General features: G+C 49.0%; 1 protein-coding gene across 2 annotated transcripts in view; it reads right to left on the bottom strand.

Moving 5' to 3' along the window:
• Positions 1 to 22074, bottom strand: part of LOC143934092 (sulfotransferase 2B1-like) — a 238478-nt gene that overhangs the window by 76481 nt on the left and 139923 nt on the right. For both annotated transcript variants that reach the window (XM_077457404.1, XM_077457403.1), the window contains exon 6: positions 8771 to 8951. In XM_077457404.1, the coding sequence (XP_077313530.1) occupies positions 8771 to 8951 (181 nt within the window). The remainder of the gene's footprint in view (positions 1 to 8770; positions 8952 to 22074) is intronic.

The raw sequence follows: 22074 nt of genomic DNA, 5'->3' as shown, positions 1-22074 counted from the left end.
AGTGCGGTACAGTCTGCTGTTCTGTAAGGACCGCTATCGGTCCACAATAGATAGGGTTGACGTGCACCACTGCTGACCGCTCACCTATACTGCAGCAGTCCTTCAGCGGTATAGGGACTGACGTACAGTCTGCTAAACACTAATACACAACCTGCTTGTTCCACAAAAGTTCTTATAAGGACTGGTAACTTGGTATAGGGTGCTACGGTACATAGGCTTGAGTGCGGTACAGTCTGCTGTTCTGTAAGGACCGCTATCGGTCCACAATAGATAGGGTTGACGTGCACCACTGCTGACCGCTCACCTATACTGCAGCAGTCCTTCAGCGGTATAGGGACTGACGTACAGTCTGCTAATCACTAACACACAACCTGCTTGTTCCACAAAAGTTCTTATAAGGACTGGTAACTTGGTATAGGGTGCTACGGTACATAGGCTTGAGTGCGGTACAGTCTGCTGTTCTGTAAGGACCGCTATCGGTCCACAATAGATAGGGTTGACGTGCACCACTGCTGACCGCTCACCTATACTGCAGCAGTCCTTCAGCGGTATAGGGACTGACGTACAGTCTGCTAAACACTAATACACAACCTGCTTGTTCCACAAAAGTTCTTATAAGGACTGGTAACTTGGTATAGGGTGCTACGGTACATAGGCTTGAGTGCGGTACAGTCTGCTGTTCTGTAAGGACCGCTATCGGTCCACAATAGATAGGGTTGACGTGCACCACTGCTGACCGCTGCCCTATACTGCAGCAGTCCTTCAGCGGTATAGGGACTGACGTACAGTCTGCTAAACACTAATACACAACCTGCTTGGTCCACAAAAGTTCTTATAAGGACTGGTAACTTGGTATAGGGTGCTACGGTACATAGGCTTGAGTGCGGTACAGTCTGCTGTTCTGTAAGGACCGCTATCGGTCCACAATAGATAGGGTTGACGTGCACCACTGCTGACCGCTCACCTATACTGCAGCAGTCCTTCAGCGGTATAGGGACTGACGTACAGTCTGCTAATCACTAACACACAACCTGCTTGTTCCACAAAAGTTCTTATAAGGACTGGTAACTTGGTATAGGGTGCTACGGTACATAGGCTTGAGTGCGGTACAGTCTGCTGTTCTGTAAGGACCGCTATCGGTCCACAATAGATAGGGTTGACGTGCACCACTGCTGACCGCTGCCCTATACTGCAGCAGTCCTTCAGCGGTATAGGGACTGACGTACAGTCTGCTAAACACTAATACACAACCTGCTTGGTCCACAAAAGTTCTTATAAGGACTGGTAACTTGGTATAGGGTGCTACGGTACATAGGCTTGAGTGCGGTACAGTCTGCTGTTCTGTAAGGACCGCTATCGGTCCACAATAGATAGGGTTGACGTGCACCACTGCTGACCGCTGCCCTATACTGCAGCAGTCCTTCAGCGGTATAGGGACTGACGTACAGTCTGCTAAACACTAATACACAACCTGCTTGGTCCACAAAAGTTCTTATAAGGACTGGTAACTTGGTATAGGGTGCTACGGTACATAGGCTTGAGTGCGGTACAGTCTGCTGTTCTGTAAGGACCGCTATCGGTCCACAATAGATAGGGTTGACGTGCACCACTGCTGACCGCTGCCCTATACTGCAGCAGTCCTTCAGCGGTATAGGGACTGACGTACAGTCTGCTAAACACTAATACACAACCTGCTTGGTCCACAAAAGTTCTTATAAGGACTGGTAACTTGGTATAGGGTGCTACGGTACATAGGCTTGAGTGCGGTACAGTCTGCTGTTCTGTAAGGACCGCTATAGGTCCACAATAGATAGGGTTGACGTGCACCACTGCTGACCGCTCACCTATACTGCAGCAGTCCTTCAGCGGTATAGGGACTAAGAGTTTTGTCACAGGGTCATTTAAAAAATGACATGCAGAGGAAGAGGCAGGCCCTTCCGCAGGGGTGGTAGGGGTAGGGCAGGAGCAACAGGCTTGAGCCAAAGTGGGAAGTTGCAGAAGGTGCGTTCAATTACTTTAAAGGATGCACCAGACTTGGTTGAGTGGCTCGCTCAGCCTTACTCTTCTGCACCCTCCTCATCCTCTCGATCTGCACCCTCTTCTTCACTCTCTGCTATGTGCACCCCCAAAGACACTACCACCAACAACACGACCACCACCACCACCACCACATACCTTCCGCTTGAGTCACTGGAATTATTTTCCGATCCATATCAAGAGGACATTTCTGATGCGCAGCCACTCTTGGTATTGGATCAGGAAGAGGAGGTAGCAACAAGCGCTACTCAGCAGTCTGACGCCAGTACCCAGATCAGCCCAAGGAGGAGGTTGGTCCCCGGTGTTGCTGCCTACTCCGAGATCTCTACTTATAGCGGTGGGGAAGGTGACGTTGATGATGACGTGTCTAGTGATGTCACGTGGGTGCCCACAAGAGAGGAAGAGGAGGGGAGTTCAGAGGGAGATATGGACCAGCAGATAGGGAGGAGAAGCAGCAATGACTTACATTGCACAGCAGGGACAAAGCAGACTGCAAATGTATCAGGAGCGAGTCATCGACCATGTACGGTCACATCTGGCGCTCCCAGGACACCGGCACATGGCTCCGCAGTGTGGGCTTTTTTTAACGTGTCCGCTGCTGACAATAGCGTTGCCATCTGCAATCTTTGCAGTCAACGCGTTAGTCGCGGTAAGCCCAATACTCACCTAGGGACGACCGCCTTAAGAAGGCACATGAGCAGCCATCACCGAGCCCAGTGGGAGCAACGGAACACACAAAGCCACACTGCAGGCTCTCACCGTCCAGCCTCGTCTTCTACTTCTCCTTCTCCTCTCTCCTCACAATTGTCCTCCACTCCACCTTCCATCACGCCAAGCTCACATTTTTCTGCAAAAAGGCAGGCTTCCGTGGGCCTAATGTTTGAGCGTAAAAAAATGATGATGCCGGATAACCCTCTTGCCCAACGGTTGGCGGCTGGCTTGTCAGAACTCATAGCCCGCCAACTACTGCCATATAAACTGGTGGACTCGGAGGCCTTTCGCAAATTTGTGGCCATTGGAACACCACAATGGAAGGTCCCAGGAAGGAAGTATTTCTCAGAGAAGGGCATCCCAGAGCTATATGGCCATGTTCAGCGGCAAGTGAATGTATCTCTGGCACACAGTGTCGGTGCCAAGATACATCTGACCACAGACACGTGGTCTAGCAAACACGGGCAGGGAAGGTATATCAGTTTTACTGCCCACTGGGTGAACCTTCTGACGGCCGTCAAGCATGTAACCCGTGGCACCCGTGTAGATTTGGTTTTACCGCCACGGATTGCATGCAGGCCTGACTCTTCTTCTCCTCCTCCTACTCCATCCTCCTCCCTCTCCTCCTCAGCTGCCTCCTCCTTTTCCGCTGCTAGCGTCTCTTCCACTGCACCGCCCAAGCTCCCCAGAACCTATTCCACATGCCAGGTGAGACGTTGCCATGCCGTGCTGCGTCTGTTGTGCCTGGAAGCAAAGAGCCACACTGGCCCGGCACTCCTTTCAGCTTTGCGTTCACAGGCAGATGAGTGGCTAACACCGCTCAATTTGACAGTTGGTAAAGTGGTGTGTGACAACGGTGCCAATCTGCTTAGCGCATTGAAACAGGGCAAAATCACGCACGTGCCGTGCATGGCACACGTCTTAAACTTGGTCGTGCAGCGATTCCTTGTCAAATACCCTGGGGTCCAGGACATCTTGCGGCAGGCAAGGAAAATCTCGGCCCATTTCAGAAGATCTTACACGGCCATGGCTCGCCTTGCTGACATTCAGCGGCGACACCATCTGCCGGTCAGACGTCTTATTTGCGATTGCCCGACGCGATGGAACTCAACCTTCTATATGCTTGATAGGCTGCTCCAGCAGAAACGTGCAGTTAACGTCTACCTGTATGAACTCTGCGAAAGAAACGGTTCTGGGGAGCTGGGTTTTTTTTCACCGCGCCAGTGGCTGCTCATGCGCGACACATGCAGACTTCTGCGGCCATTTGAGGAGATCACCAAACTGGTCAGTCGCAGCCATGGCGCCATCAGTGACATGGTACCTTATGCCTTCTTTCTGGAGCGTGCATTGCGTCGTGTCATTGATCAGGCTGTGGAGGAGCAGGAGCGGGAAGATGAGGAAGTCGCAATGCTGGATGAATTCCCAGGGGGGGCTACTCTATCTGAGACAAGTCAACAACAGGAGTCTGATGAGGAGTCAGAGGAGGATGGTGCCGGGGCGGATGAGCAGGAGCAAGAAGAGCATGCTTTAAACCTTTCTGGGATCCCTGTTGTGCGAGGATGGGGAGAGGAGAATGAAGAGGACGACATTATCCTGGATGATGAGCAGGAGCCAGGCCACCACACCGCTTCCACTTTAGTGCAAATGGGGGCCTTCATGCTCCAGTGTTTTAATAGGGACCCCCGTATAAAAAGCATGAGGGTCAAGGACCAGTACTGGGTGGCAACGTACTTAGACCCCCGGTACAAACACAAAATGGCGGAAATGTTACCGCCGTCGCAGAGGGCTGTCAGAATGCAGCACTTCCAGGCCTTGCTTCGAGAAATGCTGCATTCTGCTTTTGCGTGCGCTGGCAGAGGAGCAATTCCCACTCCCAGAGAAGGATTTGCGGGTACCAATCCAACAGCGCCTGCAAGAAGAGGCCGGTTTGAAGATGTGTTGGTGACTTCGGATATGAGGTCATTCTTTCAGCCGACCCATCGACAGGTGTCATCCGGATCCAGCATCAGGGAACGCCTAGACCGTCAGGTGTCCGACTACATTGGGTTAACGGCCGATGTGGACGCTCTGAGGAGTGATGAACCCCTAGACTACTGGGTGGGCAGGCTTGACCTCTGGCCAGAGCTTGCCCAATTTGCAATCGAACTGTTGGCTTGCCCCTCATCCAGTGTCCTGTCCGAAAGGACGTTCAGCGCAGCAGGGGGGATTGTGACCGATAAGCGTACTCGCCTAGCTCACCACAGTGTTAACTACCTCACATTTCTAAAAATGAATGAGGCATGGATCTCGGAGGAATTCAACACATGTGACCAGTAGACCATGTATATGTCTATAAACTATTTTTTTAATCAAGCACACAGACCTTCTTAATTCATTTGGCTCACTTCCTTGACCCAAAAAAGCACACCGTACTATATGCCCCTACCCTCCTCTTTGAAGAGGTTGAGCGGTGTCATATTTCTACTGGGGCTGCTTATGATATCCCTGTGCTGTGCTGACTTCCTCCTGGGGGTTCTTATTATGAAGGGATCACACTATCCCTGTGCTGTGCTGACTTCCTCCTGGGGGTTCTTATTATGAGGGGATCACACCATCCCTGTGCTGTGCTGACTTCCTCCTGGGGCTGCTTACGGTGCTGCTGTCAGTGCTGTATGTCACGGTGCTGCTGTCAGCGCTGTATGTCACGGTGCTGCTGTCAGCGCTGTATGTCACGGTGCTGCTGTCAGCGCTGTATGTCACGGTGCTGCTGTCAGCGCTGTATGTCACGGTGCTGCTGTCAGCGCTGTATGTCACGGTGCTGCTGTCAGCGCTGTATGTCACGGTGCTGCTGTCAGCGCTGTATGTCACGGTGCTGCTGTCAGCGCTGTATGTCACGGTGCTGCTGTCAGCGCTGTATGTCACGGTGCTGCTGTCAGCGCTGTATGTCACGGTGCTGCTGTCAGTGCTCTGTATTACGGTGCTGCTGTCAGATGCCTCTATCACGGTGCATGTGTCATTCCGGTATGTCACGCTGCTGGTGATCATCTCCTGCACCCTCTTCTTTGCCTACCCTGGTCCCTGACCTTCCCTCTCCTCCATTGCCTTCATTAGCTCCATAGTCCTGAATTGTTAGAACAATTTCCCAAATAAAATAAAAATGCTTGTAGTTATCGATCCCAAATTCACCTCATACATGTATTATGTCATTGTCCAGATGGTGGGACTACGTTTTACCCCCTAATAATTACCACGTGGCCGCAAATTCGACATGAAGGTTTGCAAAGTTCGCCTCCCATTGAAGTCAATGGGGCCCGCGGCGAACGGTCGGTTTCGCGAACGTTTGGGTCCGTTCGCATTTCGCGTTCGCGAAACGTCCCGTCGGAAGTTCGTCCATCACTACTAGGCAACCACCTAGGGCGCAGCCACAGCTGCTGGTTTCCCAACTTTCTGCTGGTTTCTGGGTAGGTAGGATGGTGGGAGTTGGGTGGTCTCCAGGGCACTGGTGGTCTTCTCCCCTTCCTCTTACATCATTCTAATTCGGCCTTCACTGAGGAGAGCAATCCCAGATCAAAGGAGATTCCAGGAGATCTCTGGTTAGTGGGCTGGAGGTGTCCATAGAGAAGAGATGAATAATGGGATCGGACAACGATTATCTGTACTCCACTAGGCCCTCCCTCCACCTTCCAAAAAACCGGCATTTACACCGAACCAACTTACTGTCCACCTCCATAGTAGGCCCAGGATGTGAGAGCTGATGTCAGGGCTCCACACTCAGGACATCCAGAGACCAAGGTTTCTGTGATCCCAGTGCGGCACACCGCCAGACCCCTTCTGGGCATTACACAAAGTCAAGTGTCCAGAGAAACATCAATGTTATCAGGTGATATAAAGAGGGACTGTGTCCCCTGAGCTACAGGCTGTTTTAAAATGTTCTACTGTTTTTAAAAATGTTTACATTTTTCTTGGGGGGGAGGGGGGGATGCATGTGAGTAGCTGATCATGCCTAGGGTGCAAAATAGTCTAGCGCCGGCCCTGCTAGCTCCCTAGGAATGGAGAATATGGCCCTTAGTGTTTTCCTGCTATAACTTAAAGTATTTAATATTTGGTTTGTAACTGGAAGGGTTCAAGCCTGTACAAGAGGAATGAATTAGGACAGAGAGGTGTTCTGGCAGTGACCGACAGAGAAACAATATGAGCCAGTGGACAAGTTAGTTGATAACTAGAGAAACAATTTGGTACCCAAAATAGGGACCCTCAGGGACCTTTTGTTGAAGCTGTGACAAAATGCACTGAGCAGGATTTGATCCGTGGCTGAAAATTAAGTGACCTGACTTTTGACCATACAAGGGGAAAGTCTATATTATATTTTTACAAATCTTACTGTGAAAAATCCTTTCTATATGTGGAGGGTAGACCTTGTTTTCTCCAAAAGCAAACGGTGCCACCTTCTCATTTGCAATGACCTTAAAGTGAACAACTTTGCACCAAGTTTACTATATGGACCATTTAAATATTTATACAAGGTGATCAAATTGCCCATTTAACACCTCTTCTGAAGTGTATTTACCTGTTGTATGTTGCGCTTGATGGTGCAAATTTATACTTTCTATTAGGCTCAGTTCACACTGGTGCGATGCGGGAACCCTGTTACCCAGTGCGCACCTAAACCGCACAGTGGTTCACGCTGAGATTTGGAATTTTCTGAGGGTGTCGATCTAAAGTTAATGACACCCCAGATCGGTTCGCAGATCAAAGTGAGAACTGTGAAATGGTGCAGGAATTGGATCACATGGGTGTGAACACCCATGCGATCCGATTCCAGTCCGGACCAAAAAAAGGGTCCTGCACCATTTTGGTGCAGTGCAATGTGATTTTAGCCATACAGTTTGTATGGCTGAAATCGCATCGTACAGACATTGCATGTGATCTGCACAGCAATACGGTGCAATTCATATGCGATGGCTGGCATCGCACTAGTGTGAACCGGGCCTTAGTCCTAGTGACTGCTTTCAATTGAGTAGAAAGTGATGGGGTTGCCAGAATTTTACAGTCAGCCATAGAATAGAAATACAAGAAAAACCTTTTACTAGAGACATCCATTATGGTGACAACTGTCTAAGGACTTGTTCACACCAGGTACATTGATTCACTCTGATCATTGCAGGCTCAACACATGGGCCTTGTACATTCCATACATGTGCTTTGGGATGAATTGCTTAAAAATGCAGCATGTCAGCGTGCCACAACGAGCTGCATGCATTAATTGTTTTCTCGTTACCTTTAAATAAAATTAAAAAATAAAACATGTAAGCATTGTGATGCATAAAACGCATTGCACAACCCCTACACAGCACACACCAGCGTTTATACAGACCATAACGTGTGCTTGCTGGTGTGAACGAGCCCTAATGCCACGTACACATGATCAAACAATCCGGTGGAAAAGTGTGTGGGCTCTGGCGGACTTTTTTTACCCAAAAGTCTGGCGGACTAAGAAAGTAGTTTTGCACCAAAATATGTCCGCCGGACTCGCAGTCCGGCGGACAATACGGCCATGTGTGTGCTACACTGCCGTACCTTTGAAATTAACAGACGTTTAATGCACGGAGAAAAGTCCATTCATTTTGAGCGCGGCTCCATGTAGCCGGGACCAGCGAAGGAAGCGCCATTGGCTCCGTCACCTGCTATGGAGTTAAAGGGGAAGCCCTACGCCGAAAAAAACGGCGTGGGGGTCCCCCCAGGTCCATATCAGACCCTTATCCGAGCATGCAACCCGGCCAGTCAGGAAAGGGGGTGGGGACCGGGGGTTTGTCCGCCAGACTAAGTCCGCTGGATAGTCTGATCGTGTGTACGCGGCATAAGAGATAAAGACCCCTAATTTGAAGACACTTTATCTCCTTTCCTTTTGTGTTTCCAGGACAGGAATTACTACAGGGAATCTAACGAATCCCTATGCTCTACAAAACAAAACAAAAAAACTATTTAGGCTTCAGCTTTATACTTCCTTTGCAAGTGAGTATCACTTGGAATTCTATCCACATACCTTTACGTAAAAAGGAGCCTTTTGTGTGATCTAAAATGTCAGACATTACTTGAGTCCAGTTAGACATCTTGTTTTCCTTCATACTGTTGAAAGATGAATGCTTTACAATGGAGTCAATCTGAGCATCATCCAACTGCTTTCCTAGGAACTTACAGAGCTTCACCACACTTCCACGAGGGTCCTGAAAATAATGTTTCAATGTAACTTTTATTTGCATGAATAGTATTATAATGTAAACAGTATAATGCAGAATGACAATGCTCATTCATTATACTGTATCTATGGAGGAGCAGTGTTGTGACTCTGGGACAGCAAGTGTGTTTAGACTACAGAAACCTTCTTCTCTGCTCATATCTATAACGTGGTGAGAGGTAACCACAGCGAGGCTGCTAACACTGCTTGATATAACCCCTTAGAGGGGACAGAACACAAGAAAGCTCTAGTTCAGCGTTTCTCTTCAACATGGTGGAACCGTTGAAATAACTCTCTGGTCTCAGGGAACCCTGCTAAAAAATAACTATATCTAGAACCCATGATATATTATTGTGAAGGTCAGTGGGAAGAATGCTCCTTACATTTGTGGTCATTAGGAAGAATTTTACCCCCTTACAGATAGCTAAATAGATCAATGGTGTCAGTGGGAACTTATGTGAGAGGCAGAAACTGCTCATTGCTCAAGGAACTCCTAGCAAACTCAGGAGAGACACTGGTTGAGAAATCCTGCTCTAGATTTTGGGCAGGAGCAACAGGTATTTTTAAACCTATTGAACAGATTTAACAAAACCTTGTCAAATGTATATTTAATCACTTCAACCCCGGAAGGACTCACCCCCTACCTGACCAGAGCATTTTTTGCGATTTAGCACTGCATCGTTTTAGCTGACAATTGCGCGGTCATGAAACCTTGCCCCCACCCCCCCCCAACAAAATTATTGTCCTTTTTTCCCATAAAAAGAGCTTTCTTTTGGTGGTATTGGATTTCCTCTGTATTTTTTTTTTTTGCTGAAAAGACTGAAAATTTTGAAAAAAAAGCAATATATATTAAACTTTTTGCTGTAATAAATATCCCCCAAAAATATATAAAAAAACAAATTTCTTCCACGGTTTAGGCCAATATGGATTCTTCTACATATTTTTGGTTAAAAAAAATCGCAATACCTGTATATTAATTGGTTTCAGCAAAAGTTATAGCGTCTACAAAATAGGGGATAGATTTATGGCATTTATATTTTTTTTTTTTACTAGTAATGGTGATCTGCGATTTTTATCGGGACTGCGACAGATCAGACACTTTTGACATATTTTGGGACCATTGACATTTATGCAGCGATCAGAGCTACAAATAGCCACTGATTACTGTATAAATTACAATGGCAGGGAAGGAGTTAAACTCTAGGGGGCAATCAAGGGGTTACGTGTGCTCCCTAGGTGTGTTCTAACTGTAGGGGGGATGGGTTCACTACAACAGGACAGAGATCACTGCTTCCGATGACAGGGAGCAGTAGATCCCTGTCATGTTGCTAGGAAAAATGGGGAAATGCCTTGCTTACATAGGCATCTCCCTGTTCTGCCTCTTCTCGCCGCAATCGCAGGCCACTGGCGAACATACGCAGCTGTGGCGTACCCACTAGGGGGCAAATTCAAAGAGACGTACAGGTATGCCCTTTTGCCTGTCCTTGCCATTCTGCCAACGTAAATCGGCATGAGGCAGTCGGCAACTGGTTAAGGGATCAAAAAGGAACAAATAAGAGGAGTTCATTATTATGGGTTATAGTAGGTATAGAAAAGAATGACCCCCTTTAAAATAATCAAATTGTGTTGCATTGCGGCCTGAAATTAAGACAGACACAGTTTTGGTTTTATCCAGTTGTATATACTCATTACATCCTTTAATATCCAAGTGAAAGATTTAACACCAACATGTCATAAAAAAAAAATATATACCGGTATATAAAAAACAGAATCACTGAGTTAAAAAAAGGATCATCTCCTTGTGTCAGTTTTTTGTTAAATGGCATTTTGCTTTAATTACAACCTTTAGGCCGCGTACACACGGGCGGACTGTTTGCCCAACCTTGTCCGCTGAACAGTGTTTGGGCGGACAGTCCGCTCGTGTGTGGGGCTTCAGCGGACAGTTTCAGCGGACAGTTGGCCGAACAAGGTCTTACGGACTGTTCGCTCGTGTGTAGGCTTGTTCGGCCAACTAAGTCTCGCGCATGCTCAGAAAGGATTTCCACGTCGGAAGGTTGCATTGCAGTGTATTGGACGTCGAAATTTTCGATCCGTCGTGCGTGCCGAAACGTCATCGCGCACGGTTTCAGCAAACTGTTCGTCCGTCGTGTGTGGCCATGTCCGTCCATGCTAAGTTTGAGCGGACTGTTTGCCGAAACTGTTGGACGGACAAAGTTGGGCGAACAGTCCGCGCGTGTGTACGCGGCCTTAGTCTGTTGGGATATGTCTCTACTAACTTTGCACATCTAGGCTTTGCAATAATTGCCCACTCATTAAATTTTAGTCTCATCTGACCATAACACCTTTTTTCTTTTGTTCATTGGTGAACACAGCACTTTAATCTTGACCTTAGGATTATATTGCCACCTTTAGGAGAGGACTAGGCAGAACACATAAAAAACAAGCACAGTACCGCCCAGGAGGCGGTCCTACTGGCTATAACCCCTCCCTCTGCTTCCAGCAGCTCAGTTTTTTTCTGCGTAGTCTAGGAAAAGGACCTGGCTCCCTGTGGGGGCCAGTGGTCTTTGAAATGTATTCTTTTTTGCTTCCTGTGATCTACGATCAACAAGCCGGGCTGGGTGACAGGCTGGATAATATAGATCCTGGCAGTCTCCCCAGCCTGGCCATCGAGCGCGTGAAGACCTTAGCTCCACGCTGGGTCAGCCGTGACAGGCCCCAATCTGTTGCAGAGGCAACCCGTGAGCTATATGCTCCAGGGCACACATATGACCAGGCTACTGCTGTCTGAGTCACATTGTGCCATGGCTGGCAGCCACCCAATACTGCTCGGGTGATGGGTCTGTCTGTTCGGTGCGTCCAGCAGTCCCTGCAGGAGGGGTAAGTATGGTTCCACCTGTTTAGGTAGGTTAGAGCAGCTGGGCACTACCTGGGAGGTCAATTAGGGGTCTCTCTCACTCCCTTTCTTCTCTCCCTGCCTCTTTCCCTCCTCCGCATTCTAAGGGGGTGCTCTGTGGCTGGGCATAGGGGGTGCGGAGCATGTACCTGGCTCTGGGGTCCTCTGGTTGGTCTCTGGGTCCTGGCAGGGGGTTGTGCTGTGCGTTCGTTTGTTCAGATCGTTTATCCCTCCGTTTTAACTTCGGTTGTTCGTTTCGGTTATCACTTAGTTTTTCAACTTCATTTGCCGCCATGCGTGGCAAACATTCTCCGCGGGAACCATGGCCATTTGCCTTCGTTTGGCGCGTGCAGGGGGGGTTGTTCGCCACGGGAATTGCGGCCATTTTCCTGTTACCACGGTCATGTTCTTGTGGTCATCAGGGACGGTGTCTGTTAGTTCTCTAGTGCTGTGCGGCTGTTTAAACCAGAAACAGAGCAAAACTGACACAGAACATCCCGTGATTTGGAAGGCAGAAGGGAGAACGGACAGGAGCACAGCACAATGCCTGCATCAGGGTGGTAAGTCCTGCGGGGGCCCCTCAGTCTGTGGCAGCTAGGAGGGTAGGCATGTTTTGTCTCTTGCCTTAGGTCCCGGGTGACAGGCGAGAGTGGGTCAGACATGGTGTTGGATGTTGGCGCTTCTTCCCCATACACTCCTATGATAGCAACTGGTTCCACTGCCCCTGCGGCACCCATGGATGCTTGCTGGCGGTCCTGAAATCATTTGCTGACAGGGTGGAAGAGGCATGCGGGGGCAAGGTGGGTAAAAAACGCCCCCCACCCCCTCCCCCCATCTGCCAGGGAAAGCTCTGTTTCAGACTCGGGTCCCGCTGTTGCAGGCGGCCCCTGTTCTGACACTTCAGAGGTCAAGGACCATGACCCGCCAGACAGTGAGGAGGAAACCTCTGTGTCCGTTTTCAGCACAGAAAAGCGCTAGAGGGGTAGAGGATACAGCTGGGGCATCTGCAGATGTTTGATTCCTTTCAGGTTCCACAAGCCGATCTGCACCGCTAAGGTGTTTCCCTACCTAACTTATTTTGATAAGTTTATTGACAAGGAGTGGGAACACCCGCAGCGTGCCTTTTCAGGGCACTTCTTCCTCAGACACCCCTATGATAGCAACTGGTTCCCCTGCACTTGCGGTGAATATGGATGCTCTGTCGGCGGTCTTGGAATCATTTGTTGCCAGGGTGAAAGCAAGGTGAATGGCAGGGCGTTACTCCTGTGAGGAGGGATTCCTGAAAAATTTGACATCTCCTCCAGTTGCTGACCCCGCCCCCCCCCCCCCGGTATCTAGGTCTTATAAGGTAACCATGATTCCGGTGGAAGGGTTCCCCCTTTTTCACGGACCCTGCCGACAGAAAGGCTGAGGCGGTTGCCTGGCCATGTTTACGGTTGTGGGGTCAACGCTTCGGCCGGTGTTAGCCATGGCTCTGGTGTCAAAAACACTTACTGAATGGGCTAAGTTGTGAGTTTGGGAAGCAACAGGTTTCCTCAGTCTGTGTGGAACTGGCAGACCAGTTGGTGCATGATCTTAGGTATATCTGTGATGCGGCCCAAGATATGGTCCCTTTGCTTTCTAGAGCCTCTGTATCAGCAGTAGTGCTGCATCACCTGGTTTGGCTCAAGTGTTGGTCTGCGGAACAGACATCTGAGAAAGCACTGGTGGAGTTCAAGGTGGGAGGCTGTTTGGCTCCTCGCTGGATGACATTATTAAAAAGGTTACTGGGGGAAAGAGTACTTTGCTCCCACCATCCAGAAAAGGTAAGGAGCTACGCCGTAGGCAAGGGCTCCTATTTTTCCACTCAGAAGAATCATTCACCCGGGTCGGTGGGTAAGCGTCTTCAGTTCGACAAGGGGCCTGCTGAGGGACAAAAGCGTCCCTGGTATGGCAAGCTGAACAAGCATGTGAACAAATCAGCTTCCGCATGAAGGTTCGCCCCTGCCTGGCTCTTGGGTGGGAGGTCACCTTTGGGAGTCTGTAGACCAGTGTACATCTCTCCTTTCCAACCAGTGGGTCTGCAAGCTGGGTTTGTCAGGCTACAAGATAGTTTCCCTCTTGTCCACCAGACAGGTTTTTTCCCTCCAACCTTCGTCTCCATCCAGCTCGTTGGAAGGCCCTGTTTGGGGCAGTACAGGACTTACTGCTGCATGATAGTACCTGTACCAATGTTGGAAAGGTTTCAGGGATTCTACTCCAATCGGGTTGTAATTCCAAATAAGGAAAGCTCCATCCAGTCCTGGATTGCAAGGCCCTCAATTGTTTTGTGAAGGTTCGGAGGTTCAGGTGGTCACTGCACCCCAGAGGTTCCTGCGATTTGCGGTTGGGGACAAGCACTACCAATTGATCACTCTTCCCTTTGGCCTAGCATCGGCACCAAGGGTCTTCACCGGGTCCTGGCTCCGATTCTGGCATTGCTGAGACAACTAGGGATCGTGATCATGGGTTACCAGGACAATCTCCTTCTGCTTCAGGACTAAGGGAGGATGTGGCGAACACCATGCAGAATCTTCAGGAGTTTGGCTGGGTGTTGAATTTCCAGAAGTCGGTGTTGCTGCTGACCCAGTGCCTGGAGTTCTTGGGGTTGATTCTGGACTCCCCAAAGGTAAGAGTCTTTCTTCTTTCAAGCAAGCTGAAGTTTTCCAATCCGTAGTGTGGTTACTAATGTTCCACAGGTGGTCGTCGCTGCGCTGAGGTCGGGGCCTCATGGTAGCCACTTTCGAGGCGGTACTGTATGCTCAATTCCACAATCGGGTCTTGTAAGAAAATATACTGTCCAAATGGGACAATTCCCCGATGTCCCTGGATTATCAAATCCAGGTGAGCCAGCTAGCCAGGGCTTTCTTTCTCTGGTAGCTGAGGTCCCCGGCCCTTTGGTCCAGGAAATCATTCCTTCCTCTTCATTGGATGGTGATCATGACGGACGCCAGCCTGACTGGCTGGGGGAAATTTTGGCATCCAGTTGACCTAGGGTTGCTGGGAGCAGGAAGATTTCCATCTCTTGATCAATGTGCTGGAGTTGCTGGCGATCAGGCGATGCCTCTCTACATGGTCGCCGAGGCTGCAGGGTCATCCGGTCAGGATCCAGTCGGACAACTCCACAGCGGTGGTGTATGTCAATCATCATAGAGGTATAAGGAGCTCAGCAGTGATCTCCCACATCCTACAGTGGGCAGAAAGGCGCGTGTACATTCCGGGCGTAGACAACTGGCAGGTGGACTACTTAGTCGTCAGTTGCTGCACCAGGGGGAATGGTCACTGCATCTGTAAGTGTTTTGGCTCATTTGACTAAGGTGGGGCATGCGAATGTGGATCTCCTGACTTATCGGCTCAACTGGAAGGTGCAGAGGTTTGTGGCCAGGTCAAAGGATCCCTGGGTGGATGCATCAGACGTATTAGTGGCCCCATGGGGGCAATATCATCTAATTTATACCTTTCTTCCTTTAGGGCTCCTCCCTTGTCTGCTGCCCAGAGTGGAGGGTGAGGGGATTCTGGTAAATTTTGATGCCCCCACACTGGCCTCAATGTCCTTGGTACGCCAACATGGGGCAGATGTTCCTTGGTGGCTGCTGGTGCAGGAGAACATGTTGTCTCAAGGTCCGATACTCCACCCTGCTTTACCGTCGCTGGCTTTAACGGCATGGCTGTTGAATGCCAGGTGTTGAGGGGCTGAGGGCTGACAGTTTTGGAAATTACCATTATGCTAAGGGCGCAAAAGTCTTCTTCCCAGAAGATTTATCATACCTTGAGGGCCTACATTTGGTTTATTTGGTTTCCAAGATCCTGCTCTTTTCTGCAGCAAGGAATGGATCAGAAGCTTGCATTAAGTACCATTAAGGGGCAGATATCAGCTTTGGCTGTCTTTGTTTCAGTGGCCATTGGAAATTCGCTCATTGATGCATTGTTTGTTTAGGGTGTTCGACATGTGGCCCCTCCTGTACGCCCGCCACTGCCCCCGTGGGATCTGAATTTGATGATTTTGGTGCTTCAGAAACCACCGTTTGAAAATATTAGGAAGATCCCTTTATGGACGCGCTCTCAGAAAGTAGTCTTTCTAGTGGCTATTACTAGTAATGGACTAACTTCCGATGGGATGTTTCATGAACACGAACCGCGAATGCAGTCAAAAGTTTGCGGTGGACCCCATTGACTTTAATGGCAGGCGAACCTTAAAAACCTACAGGTCATATTTTAAGCCACAAAATACTTACTAGCTGTGCACACATAGTCCCACCACATGGACACTGACATAACAAAAGTATTAAGTGAATTTGGGATAGACAACGACAAGCATTCCTTTTTATCTGTGAAATTTTGACAATTCAGGAGTACATGAAGGCCATGGAGGAGAGGCAAGGTCAGGGCAGACTATGAAGTGGGTGCAGGAGATGATCAGTGCCACAGTCAGGGCAGCGCAGTCCTGTGCCAGTCTCCCAGTGTGCCAACCTGTGCTTGAGCCCCTCCCTCTGCCTCACCTATGCAGGGCTCCACTGCGGTGGTCCGGAGGTGCCAGTCCAGTGCTGACCCTCAGACATGGTGTTAGGAGTGCCTGCTTATTGGCTTCTCCGCTGCTATCTCCCTCACTGTCTGAAACCAGCACCGCAATAGAGACTGAGCACTGACACCAGCATCATGATAGAGAGCACTGACACCAGCACCGAGATAGAGAGCACTGACCGCAGCACCAAGATAGAGAGCACTGACACCAGCACCAAGATAGACAGCACTGACACCGGCACCGTGATAGAGAGCACTGACACCAGCACCGTGATAGAGAGCACTGACACCAGCACAAGATAGAGAGCACTGACACCACACCAGCACTGTGATAGAGAGCACTAACACCAGCACCGAGATAGAGAGCACTGACACAAGCACCGTGATGGAGAGCACTGACACTAGCACCCTGATAGAGAGCACTGACACCAGCACCCTGATAGAGAGCACTGACACCAGCACCGAGATGGAGAGCACTGACACCAGCACCGAGATGGAGAGCACTGACACCAGCACCGAGATGGAGAGCACTGACACCAGCACCGAGATAGAGAGCACTGACACCAGCACCGAGATGGAGAGCACTGACACCAGCACCGAGATGGAGAGCACTGACACCAGCACCGAGATAGAGAGCATTGACACCAGCACCGAGATAGAGAGCACTGACACCAGCACCGAGACAGAGAGCACTGACACCAGCACCCTGATAGAGAGCACTGACACCAGCACCCTGATAGAGAGCACTGACACCAGCACCAAGATGGAGAGCACTGACACCAGCACAAGATAGAGAGCACTGACACCAGCACCGAGATGGAGAGCACTGACACCAGCACCGAGATGGAGAGCACTGACACCAGCACTGAGATGGAGAGCACTGGCACCAGCACCGAGATAGAGAGCATTGACACCAGCACCGAGATAGAGAGCACTGACACCAGCACCGAGATAGAGAGCACTGACACCAGCACCCTGATAGAGAGCACTGACACCAGCACCCTGATAGAGAGCACTGACACCAGCACCCTGATGGAGAGCACTGACACCAGCACGAGATAGAGAGCACTGACACCAGCACCGAGATAGAGAGCACTGACACAAGCACCGTGATAGAGAGAACTGACACCAGCACCCTGATAGAGAGCACTGACACCAGCACCCTGATAGAGAGCACTGACACCAGCACCCTGATAGAGAGCACTGACACCAGCACCAAGATGGAGAGCACTGACACCAGCACGAGATAGAGAGCACTGACACCAGCACCGAGATAGAGAGCACTGACACAAGCACCGTGATAGAGAGCACTGACACCAGCACCCTGAGAGAGAGCACTGTTGGTGGTAGTGACTTTGGGGGTGCACACAGCAGAGAGTGAAGAGGGTGCAGATCGAGAGGATGAGGAGGGTGCAGAAGAGTAAGGCTGAGTGAGCCACTCAACCAAGTCTGGTGTGTCATTTGAAGTAATCGCACGCACCTTCTGCAATTTGCCACTTTGGCTCAAGTCTGTTTCTCCTGCCCTACCCCTACCACCCCTGCGGAAGGGCCTGCCTCTTCTTCTACCTGTCATTTTTTAAATGACCCTGTGACAAAAGTCTCTAGAGAAGTGCAGTATGTATGTGGAAGAAGGTATAGAACACCCCGCTTCAATCTGTCGTTTCTGGGGGCCACTGGTCTATCACACCAGTTATAATACTTTTTTTTTTAATTGCGTTTGTCACTCTTTGTAGTATCGCTGCAGAACCGCTCAGCAATCACAATGATGCACAGCGGAAATGCACTATACTATACTTTCTATATGTGCAAGTATTTTATGCGTGTATTACACCCCTATATACTGTACACCAATACTTTACCAGTCCTTATAAGGACCTTTGTGGACCTAGTAGCTAGTGATTTGCAGACTGTCCCTCAGTCCCTACACTGATAAAAGACAGCTGCAGAATCGGTCAGCACTCAGCTCAGCAGTCAAGTATAATAGGCTTTCTATATTTGAATGAAAGTATATTATACATGTACACAGGGGTCAAGTCCTGGGGAAAAAAGTGTGGGAACTCCCACCCAAGATCCACTCCCCCACCAAAAAAAAATGATATGCTCATATGCACGAACGCTTCAAAAATGTTATTTTTCATCCAATTTTTGTATGGTGTGTATGAAGCTTAACTGTTAGTACATTAAAAAAAAAACAATCCTCAATGAACATAAATACGGTAATTCTTCATTCAATTGTGCTTCCATGCAAATATGAACATCATGTTCTAAACTTTTTTGGGGAATGTTATATTGTATATAGAGTGTTTATGTGGTGAGTTTACACTTTTCATTGAACAGAGTTTGGGTAACATAGGGTTAAACGGAAAGGTCATAAATGAACTGCACATTATCTGGACAGAATGCTTGGGGAGATAGTGATTTGTTCCTGCTTAGGAGATGTATGTTAGCTTGGGGGGCTGCAAACTGTGCAGGGCTCCAACACACACTCGCTGCTATTCCAACCCTTCACATATTTTCACATAAACTTCCCGCCTGGCATTAAACTTTGCCAGGTATTGTGCTCAGCTTACCACCCCAAACTGATGTTCCTCCCTCAGCTCACCTCTCTCCCTGCATGTCCTGTGAGCAGAATAGCTGTGCTCCTCCTCTGGGTTCTCTCATCATATGGCACTGAAGATAGAGGAGGGGGGGATTCAGCGGGACACATAGAGCAAGAATGCAGGAGACTGGGGGGGGGGGGAGATGAGGAGACAGAAGTTCAGGTGGGGCCAGCGGGGAGGAGTGCATCAGGCAAGGTCTGACTAAATACAATCTCTTAGCAGCATGGAACCGGATCTACCCGTCAGCTAGCTATGATGACAGGTAGATTGAAGCGGAAGCTGTCATGGGGCCCCCTACTGGCAATGCTTTGGTGAATCGCGAACACGCAAAATTCGCCGCGAACTGACCGCCGGGTGAACCGCAAGGCCATCCCTAGCTATTACATCTGCAGGGAGGATTTCTGAGTTGGCAGCCTTGTCATGCAAGTCTCTTTATCTACATGAGGATAAGGCGGTGCTGCGTCCACAGCTCTCTTCTCTTCCAAAGGTTGTTTCGACCTTCCATTTAAGCGAGGACATGGTGCTTCTGTCCTTATGTCCTCAGCCGTTGCATCCCAAGGAGGTTGCTTTACATTCTTTGAATGTGGTCTGGGCCCTGCGGGTGTATCTGTCTGCTACAGCTCCTTTTTGGAGGTCGGACTCTCTGTGTGTCTTGGTGGCTGGTCCGAGGAAGGGCCTGGCAGTCTCTTCAGCCACCGTTTCTCGGTGGATCAGACAGATTGTGGTTTAGGCTTTTGCCATAAGGGGGCGGGTGCCTCCCCTTCCTGTCACAGTGCTTTCTACTAGGGCAATGGATGCTTCCTGGGCTTTCTGGCATCAAGCGTCTGTTTCTCTGGGTGTAAAGCAGCTAACCTGGTCGTCCGTACACGCTATCACCAAATTTTGGAAGGTCGATGTGGATGCATCTTCAGATGCATGCTTTGGCTGCAAGGTTTTGCAGGCAGCCGTCTGAGGTTGTGACTCCTCTGATGGGGAGTTCTTTTGGTGGTGGGTGGAGTTTATTTTCTCTGTGTTCCCACCCCTTGACACTGCTTGGGGACATCCCTAAGGTCATGATTAAAATGCTGTGTCCTTCAATGAACTAAAGAGAAAATAGGATTTTTGTACTCACCGTAAAATCCTTTTCTCTGATTGACAGACACAGCACCCACCTCTCCTATTTATGTTTGTACTGCTTTTTGATGAACTGAGCTGTTGGAAGCAGAGTGAGGGGTTATAGCCAGTAGGGCCGCCTCCTGGGCGGTACTGTGCTTGTTTTTTATGTGTTCTGCCCAGTCCTCTCCTAAAAGTGGCTATATAACCCTAAGGTCAAGATTAAAGTGCTGTGTCCGTCAATGAACATCAGAGAAAAGGATTTTACTGTGAGTACAAAAATCCTATTTTTCCATGTGGCTGCAGAATCTTCAAGGTGCGTTTTGGCAAAGCTCAGTCATGTCTGCATGTGGCCTTTCTTGAGGAGTGGCTTATTTCTTGCAACCCTCCCATCAAGCCACATTTGTAGAGAAGTTGTGATATTGTTGTCACGTGCACACAATGACCTCTCTTTGTCATAAATTCCTGCAACTGCTTCAGAGTTTCTGTAGGCCTCTTGGTAGCCTCTCTGACCAGTTTCTTCCTGGTCCTTTCATCCAGTTTGGAGCAAGATCCTGATCCAGGGAGGGTCTGTGTTGTACCAAATACCTTCCACTTTCTAATGTAGTGCACTACTACCTTGCTTGTTCATTACCTTTTTTGTCAGTTAGCCCCATTATTTTCCTGTCCCATGCAATTTCACACACCAGACGACTTTAAGGTTGATAATGCTTTATTCTGGGATAAATCAATAAATGCTGAAGCTGATGATATGAGATGCCCCATTATTTTATCATATTGGCATGTTATAATTTACTCCTGGTGACTCCCTCCTGCGCTTAACTTTTGCTCAGTTACAACTTAACACATCCAGTACGGACTGACCAGCATCACTCTGAATAATGCGTTGAGTTAGACGACAATGTCACAGGCCACACTGCCTATTTCCATGACCCTTCCTGTCATCCCTCCATCAAGTCCTGGAATTTGTGTATCACTGCAGTCCTTGAATGCAGTGTGTTCCCGGAAAAACACTACTGGGTTGCACTCCCTTTGCTCACTCCCAAGCAACAATCCATGTTACTCACAGAAAGCCGATTCCCAGTTTCCTCCGTACGCTTGACTCCTACTTCCTCCTCCTTTGATGTCCAGTGTATCCCCGCATAGGGACGCCTGGCCTCTGTTACAGTGCCTTGCGAAAGTATTCGCCCCCCTTGAACTTTTCAACCTTTTGCCACATTTCAGGCTTCAAACATAAAGATATAAAATTTTAATTTTTTGTGAAGAATCACCAACAAGTGGGACACAATTGTGAATTGGAACCTATGGAATCTATTGGATATTTTAAACTTTTTTAGCAAATGAAAAACTGAAAAGTGGTGCGTGCAAAATTATTCGGCCCCTTTACTTTCAGTGCAGCAAACTCACTCCAGAAGTTCAGCGAGGATCTCTGAATGATCCAATGTTGTCCTAAATGACTGATGGTGATAAATAGAATCCACCTGTGTGTAATCAAGTCTCTGTATAAATGCACCTGCTCTGTGATAGTTTCAGGGTTCTGTTGAAAGCACAGAGAGCATCATGAAGACCAAGAAACACACCAAGCAGGTCCGTAATACTGTTGTGGAGAAGTTTAAAGCCGGATTTGGATACAAAAAGATTTCCCAAGCTTTAAACTTCCCAAGGAGCACTGTGCAAGCGATCATTTTGAAATGGAAAGAGTATCAGACCACTGCAAATCTACCAAGACCTGGCCATCCCTCTAAACTTTCAGCTCAGACAAAGAGAAGACTGATCAGAGATGCAGCCAAGAGGCCCATGATCACTCTGGATGAACTGCAGAGAACTACAGCTGAGGTGGGAGAGTCTGTCCATAGGACAACAATCAGGCCGTGTACACACGGGCGGACTGTCCGCCCAACTAGGTTCGTCAAACAGTTTGACAAACAGACGGTTCAAAATTAGCATGAACGGACTTGACCACACACGTCGAACGAACAGTCCGCTGA

This window comes from Lithobates pipiens, unplaced genomic scaffold (assembly GCF_037356315.1).
Source record: "Lithobates pipiens isolate NorthernLeopardFrog02 unplaced genomic scaffold, aLitPip1_a1.2 Scaffold_27, whole genome shotgun sequence".
NCBI lineage: Eukaryota > Metazoa > Chordata > Amphibia > Anura > Ranidae > Lithobates > Lithobates pipiens.
The sequence above is the reverse complement of the archived record's forward strand: the minus strand, read 5'-3'. Positions and strand labels throughout refer to the sequence as shown.